The sequence below is a fragment of the Oxyura jamaicensis genome, chromosome 1, assembly GCF_011077185.1.
Source record: "Oxyura jamaicensis isolate SHBP4307 breed ruddy duck chromosome 1, BPBGC_Ojam_1.0, whole genome shotgun sequence".
In the NCBI taxonomy this organism is placed as follows: domain Eukaryota; kingdom Metazoa; phylum Chordata; class Aves; order Anseriformes; family Anatidae; genus Oxyura; species Oxyura jamaicensis.
Window position 1 is genome coordinate 107828998 of NC_048893.1, and position 12081 is coordinate 107841078.

General features: G+C 41.7%; 1 protein-coding gene across 3 annotated transcripts in view; it reads right to left on the minus strand.

Moving 5' to 3' along the window:
* Positions 1-295: 295 nt before the first annotated feature.
* Positions 296-12081, minus strand: part of LOC118160696 (claudin-8-like) — a 23233-nt gene continuing 11447 nt past the window's right edge. Inside the window, exons 1-3 of one of the 3 annotated variants that reach the window (XM_035315586.1) lie at positions 5163-7962; positions 3488-3566; positions 296-2767 (exon numbers count right to left, since the gene is read on the minus strand). In XM_035315586.1, coding sequence (XP_035171477.1) covers positions 2092-2760 — 669 coding nt within the window. In that variant the 5' untranslated portion in view covers positions 2761-2767; positions 3488-3566; positions 5163-7962 and the 3' untranslated portion in view covers positions 296-2091. The other 2 variants (XM_035315587.1, XM_035315588.1) reach the window with 2 other exon arrangements.

The following is a 12081-nucleotide window of genomic DNA, read 5'->3' on the forward strand; positions in this document are numbered from 1 at the left end:
TAAATTCTTTGAAAATGATGTTACTACTGCAAATGGCACACCCAGTTCAAATTTGATTTCTAGATCATGCCACTGATAGTGGAAGCATTCAGGATCCTTTAATTAATGTTGCAGAAAACTGCACTTTATTACATCTTAAGCACTTGTATCTACATAAAGTGGCATTATATTGCATACATCATTATTTAAATCCATCACCTACATATAAGTGTGTATCAAATTTGCATTGCAAATGTCTTCGTCCTCTGCTGGTTTAATCACAAATGTCAGATCTAAATCAATCCAAAATCTGAAATTCTGGCTCACAAACCAAACATTTATTAAACAAAATATGTATTATAGGACACAAATACAATAAAATAACAGGTGAAGTTCTTCAGGTCAGTATAAACTATAACCAAAGTCAGAAGAATAATTCCATTGAAATGAGCAGTCTGGCCCAATGAGAGCTGCTGTGACAGGCACTGTGTGTACCATAAATATGGTAGCATCAGCAGCTATAAGGCAACATTAAAATATATACTTTAGAACCAGAAAATCTATTTACAAATGTTCTCTTAAAGGCTTATCTGGAATTAATAAGTGCTGATTTGACAGTTCAAGTGATGAGCAGGATACTTTAAGCCTGTTTCATGGTGACTAGAAAATTCCCACCAAAAGATGGCTTGCCCTAAGTGTAAATGAACATTAGCTAATATATATCATGAATATCCATGTTTGATGGCACTGTTTCATTTAGGTTCATCTGAAGTCAAGTTAAGAAAAGGCTTTATTAATTAAATGCAGCTTTCCATGTTCTTCAAATTGAACAGTCGAATGAATATATAGAGGCATTGCTCTGTACAACTTGAAAAAGCATTAAACCTGGTTTCCAGATTACCAGTCAAAGACATAGAAAAGGATCAGACTGTCTATCTGTCATTAAATTATCAATGAAATGATAGTATCTATTACTCCTGTGTGAAGAACAAGAAAAGCTGTTTTTAAGTGGAACTTCTTTGGTCACTTATCAATATTGTGATATGCATGCATTCAAAAGCAGGTTCCAAGTTTTCAGCTGTGAAAAAAAAAAAAAAAAAAAAAAAAAAAAAAAGCTGCAAATACTGTTGGATCCTGCACATCGGACAGACAAGCATCATACTGCTTGGCTCATGCTTTAAAGTGAATCTTGCAAACACAAAGCAGTCAGAACAACATTGGGGCTTGGCTTTTGTGAGCATGATGGAAGATGTAGGCAGGAACTCTTGATCCCCCAACGGGCAAGTGGGGATTGAACATTTACATTTGCCTGGCTTGTTTAATTATACTTGACATTACTGTGGTGCTTTAAAGTGCATAAAGACAGGTAGTCTGTCCTGAACTTTATAGAAGAGGAGATGCTATCTATAGAACAGGAGAAACCATTAAAGATGGGAGGTATTAAGCAACGGAAAGCTAATATATTCATGACAAAGGCTGGTGAAGTGAATAAAAAATTTATTATTCCACGAGATGGATTTTGTGCCCTGCAGAAGAGGTAAGAAGGATACATCACCTCTGCAAGCATCTGTGAAACACATAGTCAATCACGAAGATCTCTAACAGGGGAGCATGAACATTTGTGTGCTGATATTGAAAATAAGATCACTGGGGACTTCTCCAGTCATTCAGCAACTGCTTCCACCATGCTGCCAACTCCATGCTTCTCATCACTGTCCTGGGACAGTCCTGGCAAAGACTTTACCTTAGAACAAATGCACTGCTCTCCTTGCACGTCACAGGTTTAGGGGAGGGCAAAGGTACTACTGCACAATAGCTGCCTGCCTTCTTGCCCAGCCATTCTCTGTTAGTCTTCTGTGAGGGGCTCCTAGCTACTGCTGTTCCCATGCCAGTTTTCATTCCTATAAAATAGTGAGATTTTTCTTCTGGCTGAGGTCTAACATAATGCCCATGTAATAACATTTCCTGTAATCATGTTAGAGAGCAGATATGCATGTTAATAGTAAATAGCAAATTAAGAATTTGTTCCTCCATTACAGACTCACAGTTTAGTTAGGTACTGAATCAATCAGTAAATATCAACGTGCTAAGCAGAAAGATCACAGGTAGCAGCTACACATATGCCTGCATGCTTACAGATGGCCCTCCTGCAGAGCCAGGTTTGTGCAATCTGTTGGGGGAAAGTGATGGATACCTGGATTTGGGGGATTTACCAGCCCAGCACCAGAAGCTACAGTACATTGCTCCCGCAGCGATGAGAAGTGCAGCGCTCACCCAGCCCACATAGAGAGCAGCTCCCAGTTCTCGTTTCAGTGGTGTAGGGACTTTTGGATTATAGAAGTCACGAATGATGCTGCCGCCAGTCCAGGACACAGGGATCAGAACAAGGATGCCCGTCAGGAGAAAGGCAATTCCAGCTACCAGGATGAAGATACTGATGCTCTGGGTATTCTCCTTGGTCCTGCGAGTGTACTTCACACCGACAACAGCCAACAAAAAGGCAATGATTGACAGGAGCACCGCAATGCACATGAGGGCTCTGAACGCCTCTAAGGATGCGGGGAGAGCCAGGATAGATTTGTAGAATTTGCACTGCAGCCTGATGCCCATCTGGCTGACGCAGTTCATCCACAGTCCTTCCCAGACAGTCTCAAACACCACGATGTTACTCTCAATGTGGGCAGAAACTCTCCATTGTGGCATAATTGTAGCTGCCAAAGTCCCGACCATGCCCACACCTCCGAATATTAGCCCGGTGATTTGTAATGCACAGCAAGCCATGCTCCTTCTGAAAAAAGGCACCTCAAGCAAGGTGGCCTAGCGAGACTTCCAAAATCACTCTTTTGTAGAAGAATTATGAAGCCTCAGAGACAATACTTTCTCCAGTATTTTCCTCATACAGCAAGTTGGGTTTTTTTAAGAGCAGCTCTCCCCAGTCGGAGGTTCACACAGGTGGAAATCCATTTCTGACTGGCTAGAGGGAGCTTCTATTTATTTGCTTTGAAATCCCCTCCAACTAGTGCACCTACCCATCAAGCCTAACAAGTTTCCAGCCAATGGGGAACTAGGGAGGGGTTGATTTTACTGCTTTTCATATTGTGTCAGTAGTGATGTTATAATTATGTAAGTGCCAGGGATTCAATTAAAGGCACCTAATTGCAGGGCTAATCATTTCCTAACTGCAAGATTGCAGCTATGGGGAAATTCAGTACATAAAGTCTGAACTTCCATCTGCTAAAATATTATATAAAACAGGTAATTACGGTTGTTCTTATGACAAAAGTTAATCTTAGACTTGGTGTGGGGCTTACTTTCTAAGTACTATAACCCTGGGAAAACATATGATTTTATTTTATTTTATTTTATTTTATTAAATCAAGCTGGGAAGTAGTTGGTGTAGTTCTTTAATGTAGATTCCTCGTTTTGATCAAACACAAAAGTATAATCATGATATTAGACAGGTACAGGAAAGTCAAGTATTCCAATCAACATCAAAGCTTTACTCTACCAGCTGCATAATTCACAAGGATGACAAAATAGCTGGCAGGGTTTCACAGCTTCTCCTTCTGAATCCAGGAGTAAGATCACTGTTAGGAAATAATCCTCTATGAGAATCTCTCCCTGCTAGGACAGTATTAGGATAGTGTTGCTACAATGTTCTGTACTAATAATCTTCTCCAGGTAACAATGGTACGATTTGAAAAGGGTGAGCTTTTCTTTCAGCATATAATGTACATTGAAAGAAGTCAGAGCTCCCTCCCATAAGCATTTATCTTGGCCTGTACAGAAAGCTACAAGTCTGGACAAAAATGCACACCAAAGACTGATTTGCCTTGGGCAAGTTAGGAATAACTGCTTCATTATGATTTTTTTTTACTTTCTTCTCCCTACCTGGAGATAATAGTATATGATGACACCTCATGGGTGTTATTAAAATAGAGGTGTTTCTGGTTACCCCAGCTCTTTGAACCAATAGGGCTAGTTAAAAAACATGTTGGCTAAAGACAATGAAGGCCCCTAGAAGTGCTATCCAAGAAAGATGTACTCTTAGATTGCTTGTTGGTTGTTTTGCTGTGGGCCATATGTGTTTGGAAATTTCAGACTTTGACTTTGATGGAATTCATTTAGTTACAACCTTAGGTGTAAGGTATTCAAAGCAAAAGCTAAAATCCAGGGAAAAGTGAATTGCCCATCTAAAGCATTCACAGCCTATAAAATCCCCTTCTTCCCATAATCACTAGCTGAAAGGAAGGACTGCCAGGTAGTGTGAGTTATATAGTATAACGTTACATGTCCATGTGGAAAATACTCCCAAGGGCTCTGGGTAATTCTTTTTTTTGTCTTCAAGTCTGCCAGCATGAATGTGGGCAGAAAAAAATGTCCTCAGCTAAGATGTCAAATTCAACCTTTAGAAATCAAATATGTTCTTGCACTTCTTCTTATAGAGATGAATATTGCATCACTCTTCTGCTTTTGCAAAAAAAAAAAAAAAAAAAAAAAAAAAAACTCTTGTGTTGAAGAAAAGATAAGGCATTCTGCTTGACACCATAAAGATAAAATAGCAGAGATGAAACCCAAAGTCATAGATGGCTACCTGTCTAAAAGAAACTGCTTCATCTGGCAAGAGACTGCTCTCTTAGAAGCAGACTGTCTGCATGCTAGACCTGTGCTATTTAATTTGAGTTCAGTCCCCGTTCAGCTTGTCGAACATTTTTACCTCTAAATTGTCAAAACTTAATTTTGATTTGTTATTTTAATGTCAAAAAATAAAAACATATATATATATAAAAGCCTTCTCAAAAAAAAGCATTTAAATGTGTTTTGTTTTGTTGTGTTGTTTTTTTTCAACAGAAAAATGCTTCATGTAACATTTTCAGGCAGCCAGCTCTTGAAGGTATACGCAGCTGGAGAACTGACCATGCCTAATGCCCTGAATCTGTTTATCTGACTGCCTTATATAGCAGGATTGCTCTGAAATCATTTTTCCTTACATGACTCTGGGAGGGTCAGCTGTTGAGGTCATGCATAAAATTACACTCTGAGGCAGTCAGGGCACGGTTTGTATAGAAAATAAACTGCTCCCAGAAACACTATAAAAAGGCATCATATGCTGGTTGTGTAAGAATACCTCCAGAGAGTGCTAAACAGTTGAGTGTTTTTTGATCTCTAATTGGCAGTAGTACCTACGGTGAGTGACATCCGGATGTAGGTGTCAGGCAGGAACACCCAGGCTACGATGCTCCCTGTACTGTCCGGTGGCAGAATGGTTCTTGTTATTGAAACCTGAGGGGAAGAAAGCAGGAAAAGAAAATGAATAAATGACAGTTTTCAAACCTGAAGATAAATTTCAGAAATGAAAATGAGCCACAAGAGACAGGCTCGAAAATAAAATCAAAAAACAATACCAGTGTCTTGGAAACTTATGAGGACTGGAAAGACTTATCAACCTGTTAAATGCCAAGGAGTCCCTGGACTTTCTGATCACCAGAAGATTTGTATTTTGCAGCAGAGCCCTGTGTTTGATCAGCCTGGAGGGAGCTCTTCCTCGTATACCCTTGAGAGCTGTACCTCCATTTAAAGGCTCACCCCATCTCTAAGAAAGAAATTCACTCATAAAATCACTCTGAAAAGCAGACCTCTCAAAGTAGAATTTAAATACATGCTTACATGGTGGGTATGACAGACACAATGGCTTTAGAGTCAGATGAGCAGAAACAAAAGGAAAACCCCTTTTCTGCCTGTCTAGACCTCAGAAGTCTCACCATGCTCTGTGTATCATCGGTGAATCTCTTCTGGGTATCATCCTGTCATGCTACTGGCATGCTTACCTACCTCAAGATGAGAGCACCAGTTCTTATGCAAACATGTCCACCCCAAGATTTTCCTTCAAAGAAGAAAACAAACAATAGAGGAAGCATGTAGGCTTTACATTTAATCTTCCTCTGGATCTCTGTTTGGATTTACATCTTCTCTTCCCCTCAAATCAGGAAGTTCATTTGAATCTTTTCCTGAGGGAGTACCTTACATTCCCTCCCTAGCTTTTAAAATGATGATGCCACTTGAAAAATAGGAAGTAGAGCATCTCCAGTCCAGAAGATTAACAGAACCTGTCAATGATCCCCAGTGCTTAATTAATTATAGGCATCAATAATGTAAACATTTCATTGCCTCCTAGAAACCAGGTTTCATTCCTCTTTGTATATCTTCTACATACATTGAATTTTACAGTCCTTATACATAGCGAACATCTATACATAGTGTGTATGTGTATATATATCATCATGAGTTCATGTCAAGAACAGGTTGGTTATGCAACAGGCTAATGAACTAAATTTAAGGTTCAGCAACTTTTTTTGAACAGGCAAATATATAGATTTATCAAAAGTACACTTTAGTGATTATTAAGAGTTACAGCTAAGTCTCTTAACGTCCCGAAGGCTCTAGCTGTCCAGTAAGGCTGCAAAGCTGCCTAACCTCAGCTGCAGAACCTGGCAATGGGAAGTCCACCAAGCAGTGGCTCCACAGTCCCTCTGCATCCTGTCACCTTGGCCAGAGGTGCTGCGTGAAGCCATTCAGACTTCAGGTATCCTTTACATGCAAAATCTGCATCAAACATACAACAGGTAGGGTTAGGATTGTCTGCAGATCATTTGTTTTGGAAACACATGTGAATAGCATCAGTTTTATGGCAGCCTGTTTGTAGCTGCCACCAGGCAATTCATTACATGCTGGAGTGACCCCTTTGTTTTCAACTCCTTACAAAGGTTGACCACACATTTAAGGTTCCATTGATTTTTATGGTATTTTGATTCACTACTGTATTCCAGACTACTAACGAAGCAAAAATTATTTTAATTCTGTTTTAATTTGATGGACTGAAGCCAACGGAGAACTTTTATAAGTACTTGCTTTAGTAATGCTGCCTGCACATACTTTAAAAAGATGAAGCCACATCTCCTTCCCCCTCTCATCAAGACTGACACGTTTTGGAGTGAGAGGAACATCTGCTCAGTGTAGCCTGGAGAAGGATTTCCTCCAGACACGTAACAGGCACTGTACTTGGGGTGTCGACCTCTAACTCTAGCTTTGAGGCAACCCATGTCTGACAGCTGAATCAAAAAAAAACTACTTTGGTTTTAGTCATCTTCCTCGGCATGCCTGAAATCCACAGCCTGACAGAACTGCCAAAGGCTTAATGATATTCCGTGTCTGAGGAAGCCTGACTCCTGGACACTGTGAAAGAACTTGAGTTCTGTATTATAAAACCTTTCAGTAATAAAATATTAAATACTCCTCTGAGTATTTAATCCATCTAAACTGCTTCAGGCTTTACAAGGTATTTGTCACCTCAGTAGTTATGTACAGGGAGCAGCCATCATGATGGGAATAGAACATGCCAGAAAATATGTGATCTTACTCGGCTGCTTAATGACAGGACCTCAAAGCACTCCTCTAGAAAATATTTGGGGAGCATTTAATTGCTTGATTCACATTAGGCTGTTGGAAATATAACAGTGGCAAATTCCCAAGACAGTATTGATTGTTTTCATAAGGGGGAGCAGCAGGGTATACAGTTAGGCTATTACTGGATGAAGCACAGGAGAACTCTTTTATTTAAATGATTTACTGTGATGGAATAGAAGAGAAGGATAAGTTATATTGTGGCAGAGGTGGCTTAAAGATAGATGAGAGGAAAAGTTGGTAGAAAGAGGTCATAGCTTTTATTGGGCTACCTGATGCAATGTCTCAGGCTCAGGATCCCAAGAAAGCTTGCTTTTGGAGCACAGCATAGCAATACATCCTTGAACCAGCTTTCCAGTAGCCAGGTGGTGCAGCAAACTAAATAAGTCACAGACTTCTAAAAACAGGGATTTTTATTCCATCTTTCTCCATCATAATTTGGAATCCTGCCTGTCCAGTGTATATAATAGAGTCATCCCATGTTTGTATAACCCTTTCTTTTTGCCCTCTCAAAAAGCTTACCTCCTGAATGTTAATAACCACATTTTTAATTTCCACCCTCCTAAATAAACCTTAGCACCAGTTCCACCACCCCTTGCCCCAACCTTGTGTGCCCAGTGACATCCCCAAACCTGGCCTCTCAACCCAGAGCACTGTCACCCTCTACCCCCAAGCTGTCTCCTCTCTCTACCCAAATCCAGAGCCCTTTATCAAACATCTGTGCTTCCGGCCAGGATGTTGCTATGGCTCCAGCCTCCTTAGAATTCCCAAAGGAGTCACCTTTTCTTTGGGACATCCTGGCTCATTTTCCCCAGCTGACAAGCTGGGTGTCCACTAGGAAGGAGCAGCACAGCCCCGTACTATCGGGTCTGTATAGCTGGCACTGTTCATCTCCCGATTTAGTTCAGTTCCCTTCCAACAGAGGGAGAGGAGGGAATGCAGAGGAGAGGTGAAGCTCTGCCCAGCCAACCAGCTGTTCCTGCGCTCACCCTTCCTGGAAGTCATTAATCACTTTGGATTTGTGCTGGCACAGAGGCCAAAGCAGGAGCATTTTGCAGGAAGCAATTAATTTTTGTCACATGCTCTCAGAACACCCTCTCCAGCACCATGAATCGTGGCAGCTCCAAGGATGTGCCGCAGTCACTGCCTTTTTCCACACTGGTGCATCTTCCAGGGGCTGGTGTGTCCCTGCACAGTGACAGCCCACTGCCTGCAAGGGGTACACACTGGGACAATACAGCTCTGCTCCTAATCACAGCGTACTACGTAGTCAGTCAAAACATGAACATGATCAAGCAGTAGCTGCTTCCATTCCAGGTCTGAAATGCATAGTTATCTCTGCTGTCAAAACATGGAGTGATTCATAGAGTATTACTGCACACAGTGCAGTGCTTCAGAAGAAGAAGAGTCTAGAATAACTATTTTGACCAGCCACGTGTTGGGAGTTAAGAGCCTGGAAGTTAGGGAAGGGAGAGGAAAAGAGATAGAAAATAGTCCGGTGCAGTCTGACTTAAAAACAGCTATAAAATGGAGGGGAGGAAAAGGCCTTAGCAAACGTGATGCTTTTAGGTTGGAATGGAGTTCACATTGTGAGGCAGGAAGTGGTATGTGAGGGATCATTGGGACAAAAGGGTCTGTGTCCCTGCAGAAGACCATCGTCAATGAGGTGAAAATGCCTGGAGCACTGGAGGAGAACTCCTCCTCTAATTCTGATCATATTCTTCTTTATTAATTAGACTGAGCAGCCTGGGGACATGAATGTGGATGAGGTTTCAAAATCCCCTAGTGTCTGGAATGTGAATCCCATGGGAAAGAGAGAGACTTGTAGAAGTCCATACTCAGCTGGATGAGTAACTCCACAGAGAAGCTATTTGGTAGAACTGAACAGAAAATTTAACTGACCAGCAAAGAAAATGAATCTAAGAGGTCAGAAAGTGTAAGGAGAAAATGAGAGCAAATAAAAGTCAGTCCAGGTTAGGTTTTACAAAAGTAAAATATGAAAAGGTGCTACAGGCATACGAATAATGCAGAACTGCAAGGGAAAAGGCATGCTAGGCAAATTTCAAATCTTTATGAGCATAAACTGAAAAGAGAGCAATTTCCACAGATGGAAATTCAATGCGTACAATTCTAAATCTTGTAGCTAGGGCTGTTAGTGTGTGTTTCAAATCAGGAGTGATATTGTGTGCCTGGAGAACAGCGAAACTAAGGGAATGAGCGGGGAGGTGAAAAACAGTGCACAACTAGACATCCATTAGTCAGAATCTAATAGCATAATATGATTTAAAATCCATTGTGAAGAAAAGAATAAATACCTGGAAGTAAATGGGAAATTAAATAAAATGCAACACACTCTTAACAAAAACAGATTCATTTTTGTTTGATAACATTTTCTAGAAAATAGAAGTTGAGAAAATCTAATCCTTTTGGACCTTGTTAAATCATCTGAAACAATGGTGGGAAATTAACAGAGACACTGAAGGGATGGAGTAGAGTAAAAATGATGTAATGTGGATACAGAAGCCATGAGTGAGTAAAACAACAAAAGAATATGTAGGAAGGAAAACTGGATGCTGCTTTCTGCTACTGGTGGAGCCAGGGATTTCTCTGGGGCATCATCTTCTTCTCAGGTATCCAGTGGTAAAGGAGGAACTGCAGCAAGGTAATTTGCATTAGACTCCCAGTTGGCCAATGCACTGTCAATAATTAAGTCCCACCACACAGGAAAGCTGGAGACCTTGAAGCCTGGAATAACAGAAATGAAATGCACTTAATATATTCAAGAAAGATATTTGCTTGTTTTTGTGAATAATATACCCCAGGTTATGATAACCTGCAATAATTGTATTCACTGTGCTCAGCCGTGGCAAGGCATGCCCTGGATACTTTGTCCATTTTGGGCCATTAAAGAAAGAGGGGGGACAGCCAAAAACAACCAGGGGAGATAAACAAGAATGAGGAGAGATTTAACATGCCAGTGAGGAAAGAATTAGGAATGACTAAGTTAAGCCAGAGGTGTTCAAGAGGCCATATGGTAATAGTCCTGAAACACAGAAGAGACTGCCTTCTTCAGAGGAAAGCAGAAGTCTGTTTTCTAGGCTTGCTGCTGGTGGGACAGGAAATCATGGAGCAGCCTTAGCCTGCAGTAAGGAGATTTAGCTTAAGCATCATGAAAAACTTTTTTAATGAAAATGATAGTGAAGCACTGGGATAGATTGCTAAGGACTTTGCAGTGGAGCCATCTCTAGAAGTTTTTATTTTATAAACATCTCTCAGGATCAATTTTGGTAGATCTGTTCCTGAAGAAGAGCACTGGACTGTTTCATGGCTCTCACCTGTTTTGGAGTCAGCTTCACTCACACTGTCTTCTCCTCCTACTTGCCTTCTTTAGCCACCCTATGTGGATCTCCTCCCACTAATGAAGGGAAATAATGTTGGGACTCCAAGCTGTATCCAAGTAAACTATTTGTTTAGTCAGCCTTCTCCTAATTCCTCAAGTAATGTATATTATAGGACTGCCATGGCCTACATCCCTTAGGTGTCAGTTCCTTGCTAAGGCTTAGAAAGAAAATGTTGTGGCCACCAGCTCCACAGGGCAGTGGGATGAGTGGGGAGGCAGTGTGGTGAGCAATAGGGTCAACTTGCTTTGCTGCTTGGGGACTGCTTCATGGTGATCTAGACTGAAAAAAAAGAGGGAGGGAACTGACCAAAGGGCTCAGTTCAGGTTCTCAACCCTGCTCTGCAATGCAAGATTGTGGCAGTGGGGAACATGCCCCTGGCAGGACTGTGGGAACTGGCTGGGATCTTCACAGGGCTGGAGTTACCTACACTGCCTTTTCTCCAGGTCAGCAGGAAGGGGAAGCTGTGCATTGTGCCTCATGCTCAAAAAGCCCACTGTACCTACTGTGTGGGGTCCAACTATGATCCTTGGTGAAGGTCTCAAATCCCAGACAAAGATACCATGAGTACTGGAGGCTGGAAGTGGGGACAGTAACCCTGACACTGTTGGCTTTGTTGGCATCATTGGCTGCTGGCCCAGGTCTTCTGCTGCTGTGTAGGCACCTGTCTCTGACAGTGGCGGTAGCAGATCTCTGTATATTTCCAGGCTAGCACAGTAAGGCCATTCATATATTTCATTGTTTCACAGGCCATTCAAGACAAGAGCTCAGCCACACTCAGGCTGTGTTATGGCACTGCTTTGCCTGCACAAACAGCTCCTGAAAGGACAGCTCTGCTGCCACCTGTGTGTTCACTACCTCACTGTCTAGCTCCAATGAAAGTAGTGCCTAGAAATGCAGGTAGCAGCTCTATCTCCTAGACCTCCACAACAGTTGTAGCAGCTGGAGGAGAATTTCAGAAGAGGCTCATTATAAATGAAAACCTAGCTGCTGAGTCACAGAGCAGTGATTGAAATCTTGAACCTTCACTCACCTGAGTTAAATGGGGCATTACTCTGCTCTGACCTGCAAGTTGTGCAGTCATTTACAAAGTGCCCAGTGGACCTGGCAAGGCTCCACATCCCTTTCACATTGCAGGAATGCATACAAGCACCCTACGTGCAGGACAAACGTGAACAAGCAAGACACCCTTGCTTTTACTTACACAGAAAAAGCACCTTATTGCCGGGGGGGGGGCCAGGGG